General features: G+C 37.0%; 3 protein-coding genes across 4 annotated transcripts; all 3 read left to right on the top strand.

Moving 5' to 3' along the window:
- The first annotated feature begins 2,476 nt into the window (after positions 1 to 2,476).
- Positions 2,477 to 4,659, top strand: LOC120196432 (probable histone chaperone ASF1A). Its single transcript, XM_039198241.1, has 4 exons — positions 2,477 to 2,830; positions 3,844 to 3,959; positions 4,042 to 4,430; positions 4,473 to 4,659. The coding sequence occupies exons 1-4, from the start codon at positions 2,722 to 2,724 to the stop codon at positions 4,474 to 4,476; spliced, it is 618 nt and encodes a 205-aa protein (XP_039054172.1). The 5' UTR covers positions 2,477 to 2,721; the 3' UTR covers positions 4,477 to 4,659.
- A 1,919-nt stretch (positions 4,660 to 6,578) lies between these two features.
- On the top strand, positions 6,579 to 9,372 carry LOC120196639 (2-hydroxyacyl-CoA lyase-like). Of its 2 annotated transcripts, XM_039198397.1 has the most exons (3): positions 6,579 to 8,021; positions 8,917 to 9,224; positions 9,281 to 9,372. In XM_039198397.1, exons 1-3 carry the CDS (start codon positions 6,639 to 6,641, stop codon positions 9,285 to 9,287), a joined length of 1,698 nt encoding a protein of 565 aa, XP_039054328.1. In that variant the 5' UTR covers positions 6,579 to 6,638; the 3' UTR covers positions 9,288 to 9,372. The 2 variants fall into 2 exon arrangements, with proteins under 2 accessions (XP_039054328.1, XP_039054327.1); XM_039198396.1 differs by lacking the exon at positions 9,281 to 9,372 and having other exon boundaries at positions 8,917 to 9,274.
- Positions 9,373 to 10,417: 1,045 nt separating this feature from the next.
- LOC120196895 (putative disease resistance protein RGA1) lies at positions 10,418 to 23,567 on the top strand. Its single transcript, XM_039198580.1, has 3 exons — positions 10,418 to 11,214; positions 20,714 to 20,796; positions 20,989 to 23,567. Exons 1-3 carry the CDS (start codon positions 10,624 to 10,626, stop codon positions 23,459 to 23,461), a joined length of 3,147 nt encoding a protein of 1,048 aa, XP_039054511.1. The 5' UTR covers positions 10,418 to 10,623; the 3' UTR covers positions 23,462 to 23,567.
- Positions 23,568 to 25,448: the final 1,881 nt, after the last annotated feature.

The following is a 25,448-nucleotide window of genomic DNA, read 5'->3' as shown; positions in this document are numbered from 1 at the left end:
TTTTTCCATTATTATAATTTTTCTTTAATCCTTTTTATTTGCTTTTTCTTTCATTTTTAAAACCTAATTTAAACAATATTTTTTACAAAAAAAAAAAACTTCTATATATCTGATATTGAAATAAGCTTTTCTTAGATGTATTATCGTTGATGATTTTGTTTTATTATAATACTCTTTTATCTTAAAACTTTAACTTTAAACATGAAATTTGAGAGTTCATACGAATAATATAATTTTAAGTGTTATAGGTATTAACTTATTGTATTTGAGATTTTTAGCTTGTTTTTTATATAAAATTTATTTTTAAAAAAATCTATTTTAAAATACTTTTATATTATAAAATCACATAAATTATTGTAAGATAAGAAAACACAATATAAGAGGAGATACTAATTTTTCTATTTCGTATGTCACATAATGTTATATATGATATACCAATTTTTCAAATGTCGAACTTGACAAAATCATGGTAAATATATCAATCGAAATATCACTTGTTGAGTTTCTATTTCACTTCTATTCTCAAGATAACGAGTGAAGAATAATTCTGATAAGATATGATTCGTTCTATCTCTTTTAATATAGCATCCTTTCAATTGAACTATACATGTATTATCTCTATATAAGATAGTTGACATTTTGAATCCTTCGAGTGGTCCCAATGGATAAAGGGAATTTTATTCTCCTTTGATGATCCGAGTACGAACAACGTAGTTTGCACGTGTGCGTGCGTGAGTTTAGACATAGATCTTTAAAAAATAAAGATAATTGACATTTTTCTTATGAAAGTGAATCACATGTCTTTTGAATATTTAGGACCAATAATCTTAATAAAACATATTTTCGAATTATCTCATGCTTTGCAATTATTTTTACATAATTTGAAGAAGCAATGACTAATGTTTTCTTTATTGAACATCATGATGATGTGATATATTTGTATATAATTTTTATAATAAATTAATACCCAGAATGATGGAAAAAACTAAGCATAAGCTAAGCTAAGGGTTATATATTTTGATAATAAATTGTATTTAACTTAGTTTGTGGTTGAAGGAAAATGGACTGCTTTGAGATGAAAATGTAAAAGTAAACCATCCAGTCAAACTAATGAGTAATTATATTAATAAAAAATTATATTTAACTTAAACTATATAATACATATTAATATTGGAGTTTGATATATTATAAATATAAAATTAATTAAATAAAGACTAGAAATAAAACATATTTGACAAAAGAAATTCTTTTTCAATTTAGGGTCTGTTTATTTAATATAAAATATTTTACGAAAACGTTTCATTCTTTTATTCTTTTTCGTGTGTGTGTGTTTGTGTAAAATACTTTTGATTAACGTAAAACGTTTTGCAAGTCAATTAAGAGTTCAACATGTTTTTATGTAACATATTTTACGGGATAAAAATCCGTAAAATATTCTACACGTCTCTCATATTTCCTCTATAAATCGCTCTCTTTTATTAATACAATCTCATCTTTTCTATCTTTTTTCTTTAGAAAATTTTCTCATTTATATTTTTATTTTGCAAAATTTATTTGTTTTTCTCTCTTTTACTAATTTCTTTATTTTTTTTAATAAATCTGAGGTGTATATAAGATAATATATGTTCAAATCTTAAGAGATAACAACAAATTCCTTAACAACTGAGATGGTTTAGTTCGTGCTTTCTTTTGATGATAATAATTTAATATTTACATATAAATTCTATTTTCTAAATTAAAATCTTGTTACTACCCATGTTTATATTCTACGCTTAAGGTTTGATTATCAATTATCTCTTTACACTAAACGAATGTTATATAAAAATAATGACTTTTATTTTACTCTAATACATTTTTTCCTTTGATGATTTACGTTGATTTCGATTGAATTTGTGTATATGAGAAGATTGTACACATATTAGAGTTTTATTTTTAGTATATCAATAACTATTTATACTTAAATCAACGAACTTGGTTCAAGTGATAAGTAATTCGATGTTACTTAAGTATGTCTCAAGTTCGAGATATTGTGTACGCAGAAAATCTCTACCAGGAGACTCACCCATCAAAATTAAATACATGAAAAGGGTCGGTCCGAATTAGTTAGGGTGAAACTCTGGAATCGAAAGGGAAACAAATATTACTTTGTATTCATCCCAAATTAATAAAAATTAATAATAAGAAATTTCAATTCAATTAATATTTTTGTATAATTTGGTTCAGCTAATAATTAATTTTTTTAAAAATATAATTAATTTAATTAATACTTTATTTAATTCGATTATTAATGGAACTCCATTTTGTTTTTAATATTTTCATACCTCGCAATATTCCCGCCAAATTAGACAACCGGATATCACCCGTAGACTTTTCGACAGCTAACCCAGTTGCCCAAAAAGAAGTAAATAAATAAATAACTTTATTTCTATTTCCCTGCCCCCAAATTACCATTTCCTTCATTTTCCCTCCTTTGATTTCTTCTTTCCAACCCCATCCATTAATTCCAATTTCATTACAATTCTTTTTCCAACCCCAAATCTCAGTGGAAACAATTTCTTTCTCTTATTGGTCTTTGATTATTTTCCCTTTAATCTTCTGTTTCTTCCGTCTTCCCCCCCCCATATAACTTAGGTTTTTGTGTAGAGTTCGATGAATTTTCGAGAAGCTAGGGTTTGGATTAATAGAGTAGTAAATAGTGTAATTTCTCTCTGATTCGAGACAATGAGTGCCGTCAACATCACTAACGTTACCGTTTTGGATAACCCGGCGTCCTTCTTGTCTGCTTTTCAGTTCGAGATCTCCTACGAGTGTCTGACTCCACTTAAAGATGGTACCCTCTCTTTCTCAACAATTTTTTTGGTTTCAATGCTTTTAAGATTTTAATTTTTTTTGGTTTTGAGTTTTTTTAGTTAGGGTTTGGTTGAGGTTAAATCTATGGGGTTGTTTTCCCCCCTCCCCCCTCCCCCCTCCCGTTTGTTTAATGAAAAAATGGTGGGACGAAAATAAAGGTTTGGTATACTTGAATAAGATAATTTAGTTAATTGTTATAATCGTGGGTTGGGGTTTGCAGTTTTATTGAAGAAAGTTAGGGTTTGGGACAGGCGTAAATTGATCTTCACTTGCATGCTTCGGTTTTACTTGTCTATATGCGTAAGTTTTATTTCAAGAGTGAAACGTAGAAGTAGGAATTTGTTTTAATTTCTACTCTGTAGAAAGCTAAGCTTTATGTTAGATGGAAAATAAATTTATCTTCTCTTTGAAGGAGAAGAAAATAAATAAGAAACTTTGTTTTAAGTTGTGAAGCTTTATGTTACTCTATATTTTTTAATTTTGCGTGTTGATTGCCAATGGATTGACGTGGATATTTTGATACAATTTATGCCAGAACACACAGTATTGACTAGAGTTCCATAATTATGTAGAATGGTTGCTAATTGTCATCTTGTACAAAAAAATTCTAAAGTTTCTAGAATAAAGAAATGTGGAATGCTGGTTCTGTGTAGACAAGCAGCTTTTCAGCTCAGTGATCTGTCTGCCTATGTCTTAGCCATACGTCTCGTTTGAACTTGGAAGTTGAGTTTAAGACAGTTTCTAACACGGTTGGTTCTATTTTTCCAACTCCTCTTTTTCATTTGAAAGTTTTGAGTTTCATTAAAATTAGAAATTTAAGTTTGTCAGATAAAGAAGCCTTCCTTATTATTCATGAATACATTCTGGATATGTTTGTATTAATCTGATATAAGACATTACCAGCCATATCTGTCCACCTAGTAAAGCTATGTTATTGTTGACTTCATGTCTATTTTTGAGGCTAAAATTATTCATGTTTTATTGGATCGACAGATTTAGAATGGAAACTTATCTACGTGGGATCTGCAGAAGATGAGACTTATGATCAACTACTGGAGAGTGTACTTGTTGGACCTGTTAATGTTGGAAATTACCGTTTTGTATTACAGGCAATCTCAACTAACTCGGTTTTAGTTGTGGATTTGATGTATCTGTCTTAATTTCTTACCATTGTCCTTGAATATGTTGCAGGCAGACCCACCAGACCCAGCAAAGATTCGTGAAGAAGATATTATTGGTGTCACAGTGCTTCTATTGACTTGTTCGTATCTTGGCCAAGAGTTTGTCCGAGTGGGTTACTATGTTAATAATGATTACGATGATGAGAAGCTTAGAGAGGAACCTCCCACAAAGGTCTTGATTGAGAAAGTCCAAAGAAATATTCTGACTGATAAACCCAGGGTGACAAAGTTCCCCATAAATTTCCACCCCGAGAGTGGTGGAAATGAAGAAGCCCCACCATCTGATCACCCTGTTGAAAATGAGGGAAACGAGGAACCCCTTCCATCTGATCACTCTGTTGGAAATGACAAAGATGAGGAACTTCCTGCTTCAGAAAATCCAAAAGAACAGCAGGAACCATAAAATTTCTAATTAGCAAATATTGCCAGTATTCAAGATGGATAACCTGGTAACTGTTTCATGGATTGAACTTCAAATATGAACTACAATTTGACATTGGATGAGGATGCTTAATGAAGTAATGATTTGGAAGTGCTGGGTTTGATTTGGCTGTTTTTGTTTCTTTGCGTAACTGTTTCACTATGATGATTTGCTTAGGAACTTGAAATTTAAAATTGGATTTCCAAGTTTGTAATATACTTCTAAAGGAACTTAGTTTACTGTCTTTAGCTTCGCTGTCTCAAACTATTGCCTCTTCTGCCTTGTTGTTACAGGCATTGCGATTTTGTTGATTCTGACAAGTCAGAATCATTTAAATTTGAGTTTAATTTTGTTGATTTTGTTGTTCAATAGGATATGATCATATTTTGCTACTTATTATTTTACTAGCTTCTCGAAACTCAAACTTGAGCGAATAGCAAAAGGAAAATCATTGCTGTATGACTGGAATGCTTAGTCTATCTACCATCTTATTGTTTTGTGCATTGTTTGCAAATGGTTGATAATTGCATTGGAATTATGGTCATATCCTATGAAGTTTTAGGTGAATTTGTTGATCTGGGAAAAGTAGAAGGCACTGAGATTCTTTGAATGCGAAGCTCTGGTTATCATGAAGTAATGGAAATAAGTTCGGTCATGGTCATCCATGTGAGCTAGCTGGAGTATTTTAGCTGGTAAAGCCTAAAACTGAAAACTTGGTTGAAGAGGCCTACTCAACTAGTTTGGGATAGCAATGGATAGTGCATATATTCGGTCTGCTTTTTGTAGATTTGAGTATTGTAGATTCAGATAAATATTGTAATTTTTACATTGTAAATGGTTGATATTTGATGCCTGCACTGGAAGTAGTCATCTATGAGTTTTAGGTGAATTTGCTGAGCTGTGCTGAAGTGTTATCGGAATGGGTTCCGGTCATTATGCTGTGGAAATCGGGTTGATCATGGTCGTACATGTGGGTTGCCTGAAGTTTTAGTAGGTAAAGCTCAAAACTGAGAACCTGGTTCAATGGATTAATATGAGCTAGTCGGGGAGGAGAACCATATCCATACCCTGGTCAAAATTGGTTACCCATGGTCTTAATCCAAATGCTGATACCAGTAAAGATTGTTCGAAGTGAGGGTGTATTCATTTAAAAAAAAATAGTAAATTACAAATTTAATAATTAAACTTTACTCTCTTGTTTTACTTATTGTATTTTTAATTAACTCATTCAATTTTATACGTCAATTTTTTTAGTCACCCTACCATTTTTATTTTAATTTTGTGTTAACAATGATTATGATGATGAAAAAAATTAGAGAGGAACCTCCCCCAAAGGTTTTGATAGAGAAAGTCCAAAAAAGAATATTCAGATGGATAAACCTAGAGTGACAAAGTTCCCCATAAATTTATTTGGTAATAAGGATTGGTGATGAAAGAATCTGGAATGTGTAAATTCTGAAAGAAAATGAAGCGTAGAAAGTTCAAAGTGCCAATCATTGGAGTGAACAAAACAATATGGTAATTCGTTTGACATGACTGGTAGTTTAATTTACGTATACAGTCCACTGGCGCCATTCGAAAATGGCATGCATGATTCTTATTGATTATTGCCGAGGTCTACAGTAATCTTAATATTTTTTTTCCAGCTTGGTAGAGAATCGGGAGAATAAGATAATTTAGGTTTTGCTAGCGGCTCATTTTGACCCGAGCAAAACTTCGACCGGGGAAATTATTTGTATAGCCACCGTCACAAAGTGGCATTTTCTGGTGGCGTGTACGGATTGGACACAAACACAGGCGACACTCACTCTTGTCGATCCCAAAGTCAAAATTTGTTGTTCTTTGAAATTTTACAAAATAACATTTCATTCAAGTAATCCTATAGTAATTATCCCTTAAACACTTGGATCTAATAATTCACACTCGTTTTGCTTCGTTTTCTAGTGGTGTTTATAAAGTAATCTATAGTAATCACCTCCACCACATGCCAATCCAAATGAATGGAAAATTGAATTAGGTTAGCCATCAAGCAAACGAAAGCAAAACCCCATTGTAACACTCAAAACTCAAGCGGTCAATTCCCCTTCATTCACCCACACTTTATAGTTTATTTTTTCAGTTATAAGTTCTTAGTTTATTTAGAATTCTCACCACACAAACTTTCATCCAAAAAAGTAAGAGGAAAGATGTCGGACTGCTTCGACGGCAATGTTTTAGCGGCTAAGTCCTTTGCCCGTTTCGGCGTTACCCACATGTTTGGCGTCGTGGGTATACCCGTTACTTCTCTCGCCAACCGTGCCGTCCAATTGGGTATCCGTTTCATCGCCTTTCACAACGAACAATCCGCTGGTTACGCTGCTTCAGCTTACGGCTACCTCACGGGTCGACCCGGTCTTCTCTTGACCGTTTCAGGGCCTGGTTGTGTCCACGGTCTGGCTGGATTGTCCAATGCTATGATCAACACCTGGCCCATGGTCATGATCTCCGGATCCTCCGACCAGAAAGATGCCGGCCGCGGAGATTTCCAGGAGCTTGATCAGATCGAAGCTGTGAAACCCTTTTCGAAATTCTCGGTTAAAGCCAAAGATATCAAGGAAATTCCCAATTGTGTTGCTAGGGTTTTGGATCATGCGGTTTCTGGTAGACCCGGTGGGTGTTATTTGGATATACCAACTGATGTGTTGCATCAAACGATAACTGAATCGGAAGCTGAGAAATTGTTAACTGAGGTCGAGAAAGGACGGTCTTTTGAAGAACCTAAAGCTCCGCCGAGCTCCGAGATCGAAAAGGCAGTTAGGGAGTTAAGGAAGGCGGAAAGGCCATTGATTGTGTTTGGCAAAGGGGCGGCTTATGGCCGAGCTGAAGGGGAGCTAAGGAAGTTGATTGAAAAAACGGGGATCCCCTTTTTGCCAACTCCAATGGGTAAAGGACTGGTAAACGATGACCATGAGTTGGCCGCCAGTGCTGCAAGGTCACTCGCCATCGGTAAATGTGATGTGGCATTGGTGGTTGGGGCAAGGCTCAATTGGTTATTGCATTTTGGGGAGAGTCCTAAATGGGATAAAGATGTGAAGTTCATTTTAGTGGATGTTTGTGAGGAAGAGATTAAGTTGAGAAAACCCCATTTAGGTTTAGTTGGGGATGCTAAGAAGGTTTTGGAGATGATTAATAAGGAGATTAAAGATGACCCTTTTTGTTTGGGGAAGTCTCATCCTTGGGTTGAGGCTATCTTGAAGAAGGTGAAGGATAATGCGTTGAAAATGGAAGCTCAGTTGGCAAAAGATGTTGTGCCGTTTAACTTTTTGACTCCTATGAGAATTATAAGAGATGCTATTTTGGGGCTTGGGAGTCCAGCTCCGGTGGTGGTTTCGGAAGGGGCGAATACTATGGATGTTGGTAGGTCTGTTTTGGTTCAGACAGAGCCTAGGACTAGGTTGGATGCAGGGACTTGGGGGACAATGGGAGTTGGTTTAGGTTATTGCATTGCAGCTGCTGTGGCTAATCCTGATCGGCTTGTGGTTGCGGTTGAAGGCGACTCGGGATTTGGGTTCAGTGCAATGGAGGTTGAGGTATGTTTCCTACTGTTAAAGTGTCACTTGCACAATTAAGTTTATTATCCCTATTCTTAGGCGTTTTATGTTTAATGCTAACGAAGAAATATAATGCGAATGCTTATGTTGATAATTTAGTAGTATTATATAATGCCTATGGGGTGTGAAATTTACTCGTTTAGTTTTGTGAAGAGGTTTAGTATTACACTTCCTCTTATTAAGATTGAACTCATTTTCATTTTTCTATTAACCTAATTCTGCCGAAGAATTGGGATGATGGTGTTAATTAGGGGCTATATACTATATCTTATCCTTGTTTTGCTTTTTTGGCAAAAGACTTCCTTGCTTTTCTTTACCAAGTTAGCCAAATTGTGAAAGAAAATTTGGATTAGCGACTTAATTTATTATGTAATTATCAGTCAGATAGCAGTAATTATTTTGCTCTTTTTGGGCATGGCATTTTCGAATATGCTAGTTCTTACCTGCAAGGTGTTGAAGGTAAAAACATTTTTAACAAGGATCTGTCCATGTCGTACTGAATATGGAATTTTATTTCAGGATTTCGAAACCATGAGTTGATTGTGTCACAGTTACTTAAAAAAGAATCAAGTATCATGTTGGATTAGTAGCAAAGTTGTTTGCCGAAAGCTTGGTGTTTGATAATAACTCAATGAAGGGCACTTTTTTTTTGATGCATCATATTCTTGATGTTCTTCCTTTTTTGTGTGTTCTCTTTCTCTCTATTAAATCTTTAAAGAGTTGTCTTCTTTTATTTTTCTTATTTTTTATGGTGCTTTAAGAAATCTAGAAATTGTGAACGCTCTTTCTGGTTTATGTCCTTTTCTGATTGCTGTTTCTTGTTATTTTTGTGTATCTTTTGAATATGTTGTGTTTATCTTCTCTTATAATGCAGACATTGGTTAGATACAAGTTGCCAGTTGTAGTGATAGTCTTTAACAACGGTGGTGTCTACGGTGGTGATCGTAGGAGCCCTGAAGAAGTTACGGGCCCTTTCGAACATGATCCTGCCCCCACTTCCTTTGTTCCCGGTGCGGCTTACCAGACTGTAATGGAAGCTTTTGGGGGGAAGGGTTACCTTGTTGGGACACCTGATGAATTAAAATCTGCCCTTTCTGAATCCTTTTCTTCAAGGAAGCCAGCTGTGATAAATGTGACAATCGATCCTTACGCCGGAGCGGAAAGTGGGAGAATGCAGCACAAGAATTAAGTTGGTTTCTGCTGTATCCTTCCGCCGGTGGGAGAATGCAGCAGCGCAGGAACTGAAGTAGTTTGGGTTCTATGGTTTTAAATTTGTTTTTCCACCACTTACTCAACCCAATGAATAATATTGAAGTTTGAATTTGATTTATGCTCAGTTGTGATATATAGAACAAATAGAGATAAATGTCTTCTGGCTTATCTTGTCAAATGCAAAATGCTGGAGTATATGCCATTTATAAAATGTTTCTTACTTGTAATTGTCTGGCAGCATTGTTGATATTATATAGGGTAAATTACATATAATACCACTTAAAATTTTAGGGATTGTATCTTTTATACTAATGAAATTTTAATTTCTCATTGAATTTTAATTATATCATTAATCCAAACATCGCGATAATATGGATAAAACAATATCATTTTGGTATTTTAGGTGTTGAACTTTTAAATGGTATCGATTTATTATTAAATTTTAAAACAATTTATTTTTTGGTATTATATTTTTTCGATCATCGTCAATAATTAATTATCGGTTGCGTTTTGTTTCAAAATTAATACTAAAACATTTGTATTTCACTCATTTTTCTTCTTATATAATTGTTTCTTATATGAAACTCAATTGAAATTGTTAAAATTTAAAAATCTACCATTTTTACGGAAACTTTTAAATGAATTTTTAGTAATTTTGAATGGATTTCATGTAATAGTAAAATTAATTTTAGGAGAAAAAAGTAATTTTAAGAGAGAAAAGACGTGAATTATAAATATTTTGATAATCTTAACGCAATAAATGATTAATGATTGATTATTTACGATAACCGAAAAATATAATATTAAAAATAAATTATATTTTAATTTAATGATAAAATGATACACTTACAAAATTTAATACTTTGAATTATGTAAATTGAAAATTGAAAAATATAAATAATTTATCATTTAAAGTTGAGTAACATTTAATGTAATTTATTTTATTATATATATACCCCTAATCCGAACCCATTATATATATCCGACATAAATTTAACCAGAACTTGATTCAATAAGATTATGAATACTTCTACTTTGAAAATACACGAAGATTCTATGGTAGTTCATAGTAATTCAATAATAAAACAACAGAGTTACGTTATTGATAAGAATGTCAGACAGGAATTTTCCATAAAATTTACGCATTCATACTTGATCATTTACCTGAGTCAACTCAGTCCGCAGTCAACACCGTGTGGGACATGACCAGACTTCCAAAACCATATACGATCAATTTCATTTCCTTCGATCACGTCCTCCCCTAAACTTTACTTAGCTACTTGTTTCTAAAACCCATAGCTTTCCCTCAAATCGTTCTGCTTTTAATCTAAGTTTCATTTGAATCTTTTGAACTCTTGGGGTGGTGTCCATGGCAGATGTATTTGTTTCTTCCCTTGTGAAAACCATCTTTGGGACCCTAAATTCTCTAGCACTTCATGAATATGAAATCGCAAGTAATTTGGAAACCGAGCTTCAAAATCTCGAAAGCACTTTAACTACGATTCAGGCCGTGCTTCAGGACGCGGAGCAGAAACAATGGAAGAGTGAGGCCGTCAAGAATTGGCTCAGAAAGCTCAAGGATGTCGCTTACGATGCTGACGATATACTCGACGAGTTTGCTGCAAAAGCTTTGAGATGGGAAGCTAGAAAAAACATGAGCAGCAAAGTAAGTGATTTCTTTTCGTCGAAAAATTCCGCCTTGTTTAATTTCAAAAAGGCTCATAAACTCAAGCAAATTAGGCAAAGATTAGATGCTGTAGCGGAGGAGAAAAACAAGTTTCATTTGACTGAAAATGTTAGGGACTTAGAAACCGATGATAGGGAATGGCGGCTAACTAGCTCACTGGTGAATGAATTTGAAATATTTGGAAGGAATGAGGATAAAGAAAACGTAATCAATGGGTTGTTGGCTAGTTCGTCTGATCGAAATGATTTGTCCATTTATGCCATTTGTGGTATGGATGTGAAGACATTTAATTTCGTCCACCGTTATTTATATAATATTATATTATATAATTATATATATATATACATATATATACATATATTTACATTTTATTTCACAGGCCCAAGACCAAAGAGCCCAGCAGAAACATGTGAGGTCCAACAGATCACACGTGACCCGAAGCCAACTTGGAGCCCCGAACCGAGTCCAAGTCCTCAACCCAAACTGATGCAAGGGTTCCAGAAGCTTTCTTATTCTGCGCCATTTTTCACGGCAGCACACCCCCAACGACCGGGCTTCTCGGTAACCACCAACGCCATTCAAGGAAAATAAACAACAAGCAACCAAGATATATTTGGACTCTATCTTGAATAGGATTCTAAAAATAGTGTTTGGTTTTTATTATAAATACATGTAATCGAACCATTCAAAGGGGGACGATTTGGTGCACGAGAATATTACCTAGAGATTACCACGATAGCACACACACAAATCTTACGAGTATTCATTAGCGAAATACGAGCAAAGCAATCTCGGAGATCAACATTTTGTAATCGTTTCGAAGCAAAATAAAGGGTAAAAAAATCATATCTTCCTCGTTTTATCTTGCATGTGCATTTGCTTCATCGTTTTGTTTCGAATAAAACCCAAAAATGGGTTCTTTGCCGAGGATCGGAGTGAGGGCAATCAAAATCTATTTTTTTAGATCTAGCCCTCCCGAGGTACATTCTTGAAAAACCAAGTGCGGATTTTAAAAGGAGTGGGGGTTACACCAAAAAATAGTTTCGAAAAATATCACAAAAAAAAACAAAGAACATTCGAAACTTAAAAAAACAGAGGGGAACAAAGAAGCAAAGAAGAAATCAGAGAAGTTCTCACCTCGGATCGAAGAGGAAAGCCCGAAGTTAGCCGTATTTATTTTTCCTGAGAGAAGTGAAAGGGGAACGAAAAGTGAAAAAGGAGAATGACTTACCTCTCGGTCGCAACACATCCCCAACCAACTCAGAGAAGAAAATCTCAAAGCTGGATTGTGCAGTCTCGAGCTTTGTGAGGTTAGTGCCAACTATTAGCTTTTTTTTTAATTGCTCCTTTAACTGGTTTTGTACCTGTTGTTAACATCTTTTATTGGACTACTTTATTAGTGGCATTAAATAATATTGTAATTATTTGTCATGTTATATGATTTCAATGTTCCTAAACGCATGGATTCAATTAACACTTGGAAAAGCCATTATTTTGGCCATTTTCTTTTGCGTGAGATTAAATAAATCCCATGGTTTTGAACATTGGGCAAATTCACCATATGGTCCTTTATTTATTATGGTTTTTATTTATTTATTTAGTTTATTTTATTACTTTTTTTCCTTTGGTTTATGTAGTATTTATTTAATATTTCTTATCTAATATATTTTTTATCAAAGGTAAGTAATTTCAATCGGGTTTTTAAATTCTAATTTTGTAATTAAAGACAACCGATAAATTAATTAGTACCGAAAGGGCAGTTCAAGGGTGCTAATCCTTCCTTGACCGTAACCGACTCCCGAACCCGACACATTTCTGGTACAACGCAGATCAGGTAAGATGGTGTCCGATCCACCTAAATTTGTTTTAAAATGGTCGGTGGCGACTCCCTAACACAATTATTCACGTCGAAGCCCAATTCCGGGGCTCAACCCGAAAGACGGTTACGACAGCTTGGCGACTCCGCTGGGGATCGGTAAGTGAGTCAGGCCAGAATTAATTTTTAGTTGTCTTTTTATGCGAAAATAGTAAATTTAAATTTAAATTTATTTATTCGATTCCAGTTATTTACCTTTGATTATTTTTGAAATAAATAGTTGTACTAACATTGTTTTAATGATTTCAGATTTTTTTCAAAATTGTCATCTCTAGCTCAATACCCGAGCTCCGAACCCTTTTAAGTGGGGGCGAAAGCGATGCCTTCGTGGGAATTTATTCTCCGTATGGGCCTAGCAAGTAACCTTCGGGATCCATATACCTTATGTCTTCGTGTGAATTTATTCTCCGTATGGGCATAAGGGAATGTTTCCCCTCGAGTTTAACTTAGTCCACATAAGCTTGTAATGGGCTTAGGACTAAGGGTCTGGCAAGCCCAAGGGGCACCGACAAGGAGAACTCGAGTACCTTTTTAGAACATAAACCGGGAGAGTGCGGGGAATTAGAGCCCACCCCAAGACCTCATTCCAAGCCCTAGGATGCTTTGTTTCCTGCTTTATTTTCTGTTCAAAGTATGCGAACTAGACAAATATGCGGTTAGGATTTGTTTGAAATTAGCATGCGGGATAGAGATCATGTTTGGGTAGGAATTAAAGCATGCGGAGTAGATATTATGTGGGGTAGGACTTTTCATTTTCATCATTTTTTATTATTTTCCTTATCTCACTAGCTTGTTTTTCCTCCCTTTCATTTTTTTTTCTTTGGCATTTTTTTTATCATTCGCATCATTAAAACGAGGTGTTGATACACCAAAAATGTGTTTGTTAAACGTAAATAATCTGCATTAACGGACAAAGGGGTTATAATACAAAGAGATAAAAATCTCAGAAGTCCAACCGCGGTCAAAGAATACTCAAAGAGATAAAATGTGTTTTTTTGGATCAATGCCTCGGACATTTCATGCATCATATATTTAAACATTTTGCATTTTTTATTTTCTTTGCATTTTGTTATTTTATTTGCATTCACATTAACTAACATAAACATGTCTCATCAAAGGGAGCAAATACTGGATACACCGCCTCAAGCATTGGACACACCCCATCCGCATAACACTCGTTTGAAGAAGAAGAGGATGGAAGCCAGAATTACACAAATTGAGGAGAATATGTTGAAACTACAGAAAGAGCTAGAAGATAAGATAAACCAAAATAGTCGAAATACTCTAGAAACAATCACAAAGAACCAAGAGTCCTTGGTTGATCAGATCGTTGCCAAGTTAGTTGGCCTACAACAGACCAGTGCGCCTGGGGCAGGTTCATCGGAAGGGGTAACTATACAACCTACCCCGCAAGTGGTTATCTCACCTGAAATCTTACCAGAACTTCGAGGGGACTCATCTGCTGCAAAAGCAAAGCCCTCGTCCTCTGTATTTAACCCTAAGAACAATCCAGGTTATTACCATATACCGGATTTAGACGAAGAGGAAAAAGCGAGGAAGATGGAGGAAAAAATTAAACAATTGGAGGACCAAATGAAGGTAGTCAAAGGAGACCATGACTACCATGAAATCAATGTTGCGGAACTCAGTCTAGTCCCAGACTTGGTTCTTCCTCCGAAATTTAAGTCCTCGGAATTCGAGAAGTTTGACGGGAACAGTTGTCCATCCGCTCACATCACCATGTTCTGCAGAAAGATGACAGGATATGGAGAAAACGACCAGCTCCTGATTCACTGCTTCCAGGAGAGTCTGTCGGGCTCAGCCATTCGGTGGTACAACCAGCTGAGCCGATCAAATATCAAAACCTGGAAGGACCTGGCTAAGTCATTTCTAGAACAATACAAGCATGTCAATGACATAAGGCCAGATCGAGTTACGCTACAAAGCATGGAAAAGAAGCATAACGAGAGTTTCAGGCAATACGCACAAAAGTGGAGGGACTTGGCTGTGCAAGTTCATCCACCGTTGGATGAAATAGAAACCCGAAAACTTTTCGTACAGACCCTGAAGACCCCATACTTTGGACACCTAGTTGCGATCAAGTCAGGGAGCTTTTCAGACTTGGTTATGGCTGGAGAAATGGTCGAGTCGGCCATAAAGCAAGGCAAAATTAAGGATGGGGAGGCCAGTAGGAAACCTCCTATGCGAGAGCGGGATGGAGAGATTAACAACATCAACCATGCCAGTAAAGGTGTTACGATCTCCAAACCGAAACCAACTGCAGCTGTACCGTCAGGTACTTCTAAACAAGATCCCAGAGAACCAAGGAGGGAAAGGGAACATTTTGACCCTATTCCCATGACCTACAAAGAGCTTTACCATCAACTTCTTGACACCCATGTAGTGTCACCATACTCGGTTGAACCCTTGAAACCCCCATACCCCAAGTGGTATGATGAGAATGTGCATTGTGAATATCACGGCGGAGTCCCAGGGCACACAATTGAGAACTGTTATGCATTCAAAAGGGTCGTACAAAAGATGCGTAACCAGAACTGGATCGACTTCAACAACTTGGGGGCATCCAAGTGAGGGAGATCGTTTCATCATTTGAGGCATTCTGTTGGAACTTGTTTTTTTTTTCACTTTTTCAAGTTTTTGTAAGAACATTTGAATAAATTTATGTTACTTTAATGATGACGAGCAATGAATCACATTTGTAAACTTGCAATTCTTTGAATATCATTTGAATTAAGAAACTCTGTGAATGGTTCAAAGTTTCAGATCTTTGACAAAGTAACATGTTTTAAAACAAGGACCTTGACCTTACCCAGAATATACCCTCAAACACCATACCCTGCTCTTACAATTAACCAATACAACACTTTCTTTTCATAAGGTGCGGACAACACGGGGCATCATTTGCATATGACAATTACTATGTTTTTTTATTTAAGACGTTCAATGACGATGATGATCTTTACAAATGAAAGAGTCGAGTAGGTGAATCCAGTTTAGGTCAGTTGCTTGAAAATTGAACTCTAAAGATGAAATTTTTGACTTTCAACAAATACCTAGGCTATAACAGGTTCTTCTTAACAATCTTAAGAAATTAAATCCGTAAAACTGAGCTATTCCACTAAGGCAATTGGTTACAGAGGAAACTCGAAAGCCCTGGCTTTATGAATATATTGTATTCAAACCATGACATTGCTCGGACACTTGGCAATTCGGTGTTTGCTCCACTGCTTTTGTCAGGCCGAAGACTTTGTGATGAGATGAACCCTTCAGTTAAACCTGATAAAAGTGATTATAATGTTAAGCTGTCCCTCTAAAGTAATTGGTTAAACGGCCCGACTTTATGGATTCAGCTAGCCAGACAATGGAAAATTAAATCAAATTTATCTGAGCAAGAAATTTTCGGTAATGTAGGACTAAGAGAGTTAAGGAACACCTGTTATAGTCGACTACACACGAGCACTCAAGAATTTCATTTTTAGACCGATATTTTTCGCACTGCCTTTGTTGGAGGAGCCTACAAAGCTTGAATAAATGGAAGATTTCAGAGGACCGAAATAAAATGTCTAGTAATTGGTCATTCTAGTTGCGTCATTATGTCCGCACCCAAATGAAATGCCAAAGCATATTTCGATATTTAAAAAAATGACATTTTTGGTTACCGAAACCTTAGAAAGGAGGCCAACCTAAAGCCAACCCATCCATTTGAACATTTGTCAAAGAGCTGTAACTCTGAAAGCGTTAAAAGAGCTATTGATTCCTTTGATATTCTTTGAACTCACGTTTATAATATTGATTCAATTGCGAATAATATTTTACAGCATTTTTATCATTTTCTCTCCTGAAAACAAGAAAAAGGAGAAAAACATTTTCGAACAGAACAATCTCAGATATGAAATGTCTGTAAAACCCAAGCTCGAGAAGCAAAAGGGGCACGATCGATTCCATGGACCAGATTGGCAGACAAAGCAAGAAGAGATAACACATAATTCATTGATGTTGCATGCATCTTAGACATACTTAGGTGCATCATGTTCATCATTTTAGCATACATGATTTTTGCAGCTTTTAGAGTCAAGGATACTCGATTCATAAACGCCTTTAAAGAACGATGGTGGTTGCTTAGCTCAGCAGTCAGAGGCTGCACCTCAACCGACTTGACATATCTACAGATCTCGTAATCAATTTCAGATAGGTTCGAGAACCAATTCAGAACAAATCCAGTCCAGCTCAACTCAACAATGAGCAGCATGTTTCCAGTTAATGACTTCAAGCCAGATTTCAATTCCACAACGGAAGATATCCGGCTATCAGAATTTATCAGTGGGCTTTTCCGTAAAAGGGGAGTCATCCAAAGATTGTCTCATTTGGTTCAGACTAGCTCAAAGGAACCACCTGAAGAGTCATGACCGGCTTCGACCCGTTAAGGGAAGCCATTTTTTTAAACAAATCATTTGCGGTATACTCAAGGCTAGAAGGGTTATCTGTCACCAAAGACCTTCGAGTTCGACTACGCTCAGCTCCAAGGCATGTCATTTGCAGCACAACTTAAGTCTAGAAGGGTTGTCTGCCAACAAAAGACCTTTGAGTTCGACTACGCTCAGCTCAACGGCACATCATTTGCAGCATAGCTTAAGTCGAGAAGGGCTATCTGCCAAAGACCCCCGAGTTCGATTACACTCAGCTTCGAGGGCACATCATTTGCAGCATAACTTAAGTCGAGAATGGTTATCTGCCAACCAAAGACCTTCGAGTTCGACTACGCTCAGCTCCAAGGCATGTCATTTGCAGCACAACTTAAGTCTAGAAGGGTTGTCTGCCAACAAAAGACCTTTGAGTTCGACTACGCTCAGCTCAACGGCACATCATTTGCAGCATAGCTTAAGTCGAAAAGGGCCATCTACCAAAGACCCCCGAGTTCAATTACACTCAGCTTCGAGGGCACATCATTTGCAGCATAACTTAAGTCGAGAAGGGTTATCTGCCAACCAAAGACCTTCGAGTTCGACTACGCTCAGCTCCAAGGCATGCCATTTGCAGCACAACTTAAGTCTAGAAGGGTTGTCTGCCAACAAAAGACCTTTGAGTTCGACTACGCTCAGCTCAACGACACATCATTTGTAGCATAGCTTAAGTCGAGAAGGGCTATCTGCCAAAGACCCCCGAGTTCGATTATACTCAGCTTCAAGGGCACATCATTTGCAGCATAACTTAAGTCGAGAAGGGTTATCTGCCAACCAGAGACCTTCGAGTTCGACTACGCTCAGCTCCAAGGCATGTCATTTGCAGCACAACTTAAGTCTAGAAGGGTTGTCTGCCAACAAAAGACCTTTGAGTTCGACTACGCTCAGCTCAACGGCACATCATTTGCAGCATAACTTAAGTCGAGAAGGGTTATCTGCCAACCAAAGACCTTCGAGTTCGACTACGCTCAGCTCCAAGGCATATCATTTGCAGCACAATTTAAGTCTAGAAGGGTTGTCTGCCAACAAAAGACCTTTGAGTTCGACTACGCTCAGCTCAACGGCACATCATTTGCAGCATAACTTAAGTCGAGAAGGGTTATCTGCCAACCAAAGACCTTCGAGTTCGACTACGCTCAGCTCCAAGGCATATCATTTGCAGCACAACTTAAGTCTAGAAGGGTTGTCTGCCAACAAAAGACCTTTGAGTTCGACTACGCTCAGCTCAACGGCACATCATTTGCAGTATAGCTTAAGTCGAGAAGGGCTATCTGCAAAAGACCCCCGAGTTCGATTCCACTCAGCTCCGAGGGCACATTATTTACAGCATAGCTCAAGGCGAGAAGGGCTATCTGTCAACAAAATTGTCTGCTCGAGGGCGTATCAAACATGTGGTGTAGTCAATGAACTACTTTCCAGTCGAATATTTAAACCAAGGTCTTTAAACCGAGAAGAAGACCGAATTTGACTACAATTTGACAACGAGAAACCACATTTCGATTCAAATTTCGAACTACGACTTCAAGTCCACATCATTTCAAGATGGACTCGACTTCGCGACGGAGGAGCCATCTGCGACTTAATAACAGGGAGTCATTTCATACTTCAATTCAGATTGACAAACCAGTCAGACATCGGATTTAAACTCTACGACAGAGGATATTCGATATGGACGAAATTTGTATCTTTTAATCTTTGCTCTATTTTCGTTACACGATAATGAGCAAAGAGGGGCAACTGAAGACATTTAATTTCGTCCACCGTTATTTATATAATATTATATTATATAATTATATACATATATATATATATACATATATTTACATTTTATTTCACAGGCCCAAGACCAAAGAGCCCGGCAGAAACATGTGAGGTCCAACAGATCACACGTGACCCGAAGCCAACTTGGAGCCCCGAACCGAGTCCAAGTCCTCAACCCAAACTGATGCAAGGGTTCCAGAAGCTTTCTTATTCTGCGCCATTTTTCACGGCAGCACACCCCCAACGACCGGGCTTCTCGGTAACCACCAACGCCATTCAAGGAAAATAAACAACAAGCAACCAAGATATATTAGGACTCTATCTTGAATAGGATTCTAAAAATAGTGTTTGGTTTTTATTATAAATACATGTAATCGAACCATTCAAAGGGGGACGATTTGGTGCACGAGAATATTACCTAGAGATTACCACGATAGCACACACACAAATCTTACGAGTATTCATTAGCGAAATACGAGCAAAGCAATCTCGGAGATCAACATTTTGTAATCGTTTCGAAGCAAAATAAAGGGTAAAAAAATCATATCTTCCTCGTTTTATCTTGCATGTGCATTTACTTCATCGTTTTGTTTCGAATAAAACCCAAAAATGGGTTCTTTGCCGAGGATCGGAGTGAGGGCAATCAAAATCTATTTTTTTAGATCTAGCCCTCCCGAGGTACATTCTTGAAAAACCAAGTGCGGATTTTAAAAGGAGTGGGGGTTACACCAAAAAATAGTTTCGAAAAATATCACAAAAAAAAAACAAAGAACATTCGAAACTTAAAAAAACAGAGGGGAACAAAGAAGCAAAGAAGAAATCATAGAAGTTCTCACCTCGGATCGAAGAGGAAAGCCCGAAGTTAGCCGTATTTATTTTTCCTGAGAGAAGTGAAAGGGGAACGAAAAGTGAAAAAGGAGAATGACTTACCTCTCGGTCGCAACATATCCCCAACCAACTCAGAGAAGAAAATCTCAAAGCTGGATTGTGCAGTCTCGAGCTTTGTGAGGTTAGTGCCAACTGTTAGCTTTTTTTTTTTAATTGCTCCTTTAACTGGTTTTGTGCCTGTTGTTAACATCTTTTATTGGACTACTTTATTAGTGGCATTAAATAATATTGTAATTATTTGTCCTGTTATATGATTTCAATGTTCCTAAACGCATGGATTCAATTAACACTTGGAAAAGCCATTATTTTGGCCATTTTCTTTTACGTGAGATTAAATAAATCCCATGGTTTTGAACATTGGGCAAATTCACCATATGGTCCTTTATTTATTATGGTTTTTATTTATTTATTTAGTTTATTTTATTACTTTTTTTCCTTTGGTTTATGTAGTATTTATTTAATATTTCTTATCTAATATTTTTTTTTATCAAAGGTAAGTAATTTGAATCGGGTTTTTAAATTCTAATTTTGTAATTAAAGACAACCGATAAATTAATTGGTACCGAAAGGGCAGTTCAAGGGTGCTAATCCTTCCTTGACCGTAACCGACTCCCGAACCCGACACATTTCTGGTACAACGCAGATCAGGTAAGATGGTGTCCGACACACCTAAATTTGTTTTAAAATGGTCGGTGGCGACTCCCTAACACAATTATTCACGTCGAAGCCCAATTCCGGGGCTCAACCCGAAAGACGGTTACGACAGGATGGACTTGGAAAGACTACTCTTGCTCAACTGGTCTTTAATGATGAAAGGGTTGTAATGGGTTTCGAGTTGAGGATTTGGGTGTGTATTAGTGGCGGATCTAGAAATTAAAAAATAAGGGTCCAAAATTTTAATACTCTATTCTAAAAAAATTTGGGTATGCAAATTTTCTTATTTTTTTCTATTACTATTTACAAATTAAACTAAATTTAACACTTTTCTCAAAATAATAGGTGTGCAATGGCTCCCTAGGGAGCCATGTACATCCGCCCCTGATGTGTATCCGATGATTTTGAAGTTAGAAAGTTGACCAAAGCAGTCATCGAGTCCATTGATGGCAGCCCTACTGATATCAAGGAGCTCGACCCTCTGCAACGATACTTGAAAGAAAAGTTGAGGAAGAAGCGATTTCTTCTCGTACTAGACGATGTTTGGAATGAAAACAATGAAAAGTGGGATTGTTTTAGGAAGCCATTGAAGGTTGGAGCCAAAGGCAGCGTGGTCATGGTCACAACTCGAGTCGAGAAAGTTGCTCTTATCATGGCCACTCTTCCTACATACCATTTGGACTATTTTTCGGACAACAATTCTTGGTTACTCTTCAAGCAGCGTTCGTTTTTGATGGAAAGCGAGGAGGGATACGAAATACTGGCAAGAATCGGAAAGCAAATTGTTCAAAAGTGCGGAGGGGTTCCTTTGGCCGTAAAAGCTCTTGGAAGTATGCTGCGGTTAAAGCGTAGAAAAAATGACTGGTTATCTGTTAAAGAAAGTGAGATCTGGGAGTTACCGGACGACGACAGGAGCGGAATTCTACCTGCCTTGAGATTAAGTTATGACAACCTACCATCATATTCAAGGCAGTGTTTTGCGTATTGCTCAATATTCCCGAAAGACAGTGAAATGGACAAATCTCAGTTGATAGAGTTATGGATAGCAAATGGATTTGTTCATTGCAGAGGAAGAAGGGATTTGCATGAAATTGGAGATGAGATTTTCCTCGAATTAACTTGGAGGTCCTTCTTTCAAGAAGTTAAGGAAGATAATGATGGCACCGTGACATGTAAAATGCATGATCTTGTTCATGACCTTGCAATTTCTATAATGAGATTCGAATGCTATATGTACGGCAACAATGAGTGTTTTGAGTCTCCGAAAAAAATTCGACACCTACATATTCCCATTCAGCCTATGCCTTCTTCTCTCCATTTGGAAAGGGTTCTTGCAGACAAGCAAAGTAATCTCATGAAAAGCTGTTCGTCAGTGCGGTCACTCATTCTCGGTGGCATTTGTCTGACAGAATCCAATTTTCCTTCTTTGAAACATGTGAGAGCATTAGACTGCAATATATTTCCATTGCCGAAGTCGCTAGGAAAGATGGTACACCTTAGATATTTAAATGCACGTCGTGAAGGGAGCTTATGCATCACAAGAATTCCGAATTCGTTTTTTAACTTGGTGCACTTGACATATCTGAACTTGTCTCACAGTCGAATCAGAAGAATTCCGAATTCCTTTTGTAACTTGGTGCACTTGACATATCTGAACTTGTCTTACAGTCGTATCAGAAGGTTGCCAAAGTCTACCGCTTGCCTCCGAAACTTGCAGATTATGAAACTCGTGGGCTGTTGGTGTCTTCGTGAGCTACCCCAGGGAATGAAGCATATGAGAAGCCTAAAATGTGTTGATCTCTCACATCGTGATTCTCTTGAGCGAACTCCACCCGGGATTGGGAACCTGACTCAGTTGCTAGAACTAAGTATATTCATAGTAAGGAAGGACCATGGTTGTGGAATAGGCGAGCTTAAAGAGTTAGACCTCGGAAAGGAGTTGTCTATAAAGGAACTCGATAATGTGACAGGTTCAACAGAAGCCAAAAGTGCCAACTTGATAAGGAAGTCGAATCTCCGGTCATTGAGTTTACTTTGGGGAAAGAATGCAGGGGAATTTCCAGATAACGAAGAAGAGGTTCTTGGCTGTCTCCAACCTCATTCTAATCTGGAGTATTTACGAATAAGCTGTTATCAAGGTTTAAGGCTACCTGCTTGGTTGATTGATTTACCGAATCTGGTATCAGTTGAGCTTGACCAGTGTAAAAGATGTTCACATCTTCCACCTCTAGGGGAACTACCGTTGCTTAAGGTTCTTAAAATAAGGGGAATGGATGCTGTGAAGTGCATTAGCAATGAATTTTATGGAAATGGGGTTAATCCATTCCCATCATTGGAGGAACTCTATTTTGAGTCGCTGCCTATTTTGGAGAAATGGAAAACAGTCGACGGAAGGGGGGATTTTCCTCGGCTACAAATGTTGATTTTCAGGAAATGGCCTCAGTTAATTGAATTGCCAACATTTCCAACCCTCAGGAAGCTTCGAATTTGGACAAGGAAACACAACTTTCTTTTCCGCCCTGATCTTGGTTCACTCGAGATCCTTGACCTTTCTAGCTTGACAATTTTTCCCAGTGGTTTGTTGCAAAATCACACACACCTTGAGGAGTTGACGATAGAATCCTTACCCGATCTCAAGTCTCTGTCAAATAAGCTAGATAATCTATCTATGCTTAAACACTTGACCATTAGGTGCTGCAACAAGGTTGAAGACATCCCAGAAGCTATCCAAAACCTCAATGCTTTAGAGAGTTTGGCTTTAAGTCAGTGTCATAGTCTTGTTTCGTTTCCTGGTAATGGTTCCCGTTGCCCACCTTCAATCCGTGTCCTGGAGATTATGTGCTGCGATAGATTTGCCTAATTTTCTGAAGGGGTCATGCGTTTGACACATCTTGAGGAGTTGTCCCTTTTTGATTGTCCCATGTTGAATACCTTACCGGCAGAAATCCAGCATCTAAATGCTCTTCGAAAACTTGTAATTAGTAGGTGTGATGGATTAACTTCTGTTCCGAACCATATAGAACACCTCACCTCACTTTCCCAGTTGACTTTCGAACGTTGTCATAATCTGACATCATTGCCTCAGGGCCTAAAGAGTCTCACAACACTTGAAAAACTAACCATTTGGGGATGCTTGCATTTGGAGAACCGTTGCAAGAAAGAGGGAGGAGAGGATTGGCCCTACATAGCTCACATTCCTTCTATTCGGATCGTGCCTTATGATGCACTGCGTCATCGCAGTATCTTAACAAGGTAAACTTTTCTTTTCAGTTACATATGCAGTTTCACTTGAATTCCTTTTAGACTTGAACTTATCTTTGCTCGCGTATACCGCTCTCGAAACAATGCTCCTTGTTATGTTATTTTGCGTTACTCGGATTTGGATGTGAGTGCTGGATATAGTATCTGTCTGGCCGAGATGAAAAAGAAGAAGCATACTTCACTGTTTTTTATTGGAAGTCGACGTATTTTGCAGGTTTCGTGATTGGATTTTCGCCTGATTCATGAAGCTCATGGGTGAGTGAAAATGGAGTTTGTAGGGCACATCTATGCACTATTGCTGTTATCCTCGTTCAACATAATCTGCATCATGCACTGTTTATTACATTTACTTCATATGGTATTCTGTCGATTATAATATATTTAAATAAATTTTGATATATTAATGATGGTTATTATGAAGATTTTAAAATTTTATTATAGTTTAATTATATATGGTTTTGATCCTGAATCTCAACTGTGGGAAGGCTTCATTTAGCGAGTAGAATATCACAGTTCGATTTGGTAACAATCTGACAATTTTTTGTAGTTTTGGGCTTGCTTTGCAATGTTTATAAAGAGTTTTTTAAACAGTAACAACGCATACACACTTCGACATAATTATTTGAATCCAAAATTTGTAAAAAGAATAATATTTTATTTCTTCAACTGATGTGAGTTTAAATATTTATATTTTAAAATTAAAGATTTATTAATAAAATAATAATCCAAACCGAAGCAGATCGATTGAACTTTACAGAATATTAATGTATAAGTTCCTTTATCCATATAGTTCGAGTGCAGGACACAGATTCTTGTAAATCTCATATAACAACCTTTGATCAAATTCAGAGGTCGAATAACCCAAAGCAACTTTTCGAGCTTTGGGAATCCGCTTTCCTCCGAATTCGTTCTTCGCACTCAAATACCCAACGCTCCCGCCCAATCTCAGCAGCATATTCATGTAACCATTTTTCAGCTTCGTCAACAGCTTCATCGGCGAAGCAATCATCATCTTCCATCGCAGCTTCGGTGTCGCTCTGATCTTCCAAAACCGCTGCGATCTCCCTCCCATCCTCGTGACTTTTATGTTCTTCCTCGCTTCGCCGCCGTACAGTCGTTGGTACCGCCGCCTTCTCCAGTATCTCTTCAGGTTCCCAGGAATTGGTTTATGAAGAAACTCCATTTTTTTTATGTTATCAGAGAGGATGAAGAAGATGATTACGACGACCGTATATATACATGCAAATAAAATTTGTGAAGTGATTCCCAAGGGCAGTGGAAGTCCAATAGTTTTGAGGTCAATAAAGTCGGTTTTTGATTAATTAGTTGAATGTTAGATGATACATTAACTCAATTTTGATTGTCTTAATGGAAAATCTTTGAACTTTGATTAAATTAATACCCAAAACTGTATACGTAAAGGGACGACTTTGGACATACTAATTAGTCGGGTGACCCTTTTTTACCTTTTAATAGTCATGAGACTCAACAAAGCAATATCCTATGGTAAGATGATCATTTTGTAACTTTTAATAGTCGAGAATTCAACAAAACATCACCCTATAGTTAGAAGACTATTTGTGTAC

This window comes from Hibiscus syriacus, unplaced genomic scaffold (assembly GCF_006381635.1).
Source record: "Hibiscus syriacus cultivar Baekdansim isolate YM2019G1 unplaced genomic scaffold, ASM638163v2 tig00117034_pilon, whole genome shotgun sequence".
Classification (NCBI taxonomy): Eukaryota; Viridiplantae; Streptophyta; class Magnoliopsida; order Malvales; family Malvaceae; genus Hibiscus; species Hibiscus syriacus.
This window is presented reverse-complemented; position numbering and strand designations above follow the sequence as displayed.

What these genes read in the sequence shown, in the direction of transcription:
- LOC120196895 (XM_039198580.1), top strand. Translation starts at nt 10,624, where the DNA reads ATGGCAGATGTATTTGTTTCTTCCCTTGTGAAAACCATCTTTGGGACC. An exon ending in TTTATGCCATTTGTGGTATG is followed by an intron (nt 11,215 to 20,713) that starts GATGTGAAGACA and finishes CGGTTACGACAG; the next exon opens with GATGGACTTGGAAAGACTAC. An exon ending in TTCGAGTTGAGGATTTGGGT is followed by an intron (nt 20,797 to 20,988) that starts GTGTATTAGTGG and finishes CATCCGCCCCTG; the next exon opens with ATGTGTATCCGATGATTTTG.
- LOC120196432 (XM_039198241.1), top strand. Translation starts at nt 2,722, where the DNA reads ATGAGTGCCGTCAACATCACTAACGTTACCGTTTTGGATAACCCGGCG. An exon ending in TCTGACTCCACTTAAAGATG is followed by an intron (nt 2,831 to 3,843) that starts GTACCCTCTCTT and finishes TTGGATCGACAG; the next exon opens with ATTTAGAATGGAAACTTATC. An exon ending in ATTACCGTTTTGTATTACAG is followed by an intron (nt 3,960 to 4,041) that starts GCAATCTCAACT and finishes AATATGTTGCAG; the next exon opens with GCAGACCCACCAGACCCAGC.
- LOC120196639 (XM_039198397.1), top strand. Translation starts at nt 6,639, where the DNA reads ATGTCGGACTGCTTCGACGGCAATGTTTTAGCGGCTAAGTCCTTTGCC. An exon ending in TCAGTGCAATGGAGGTTGAG is followed by an intron (nt 8,022 to 8,916) that starts GTATGTTTCCTA and finishes CTTATAATGCAG; the next exon opens with ACATTGGTTAGATACAAGTT.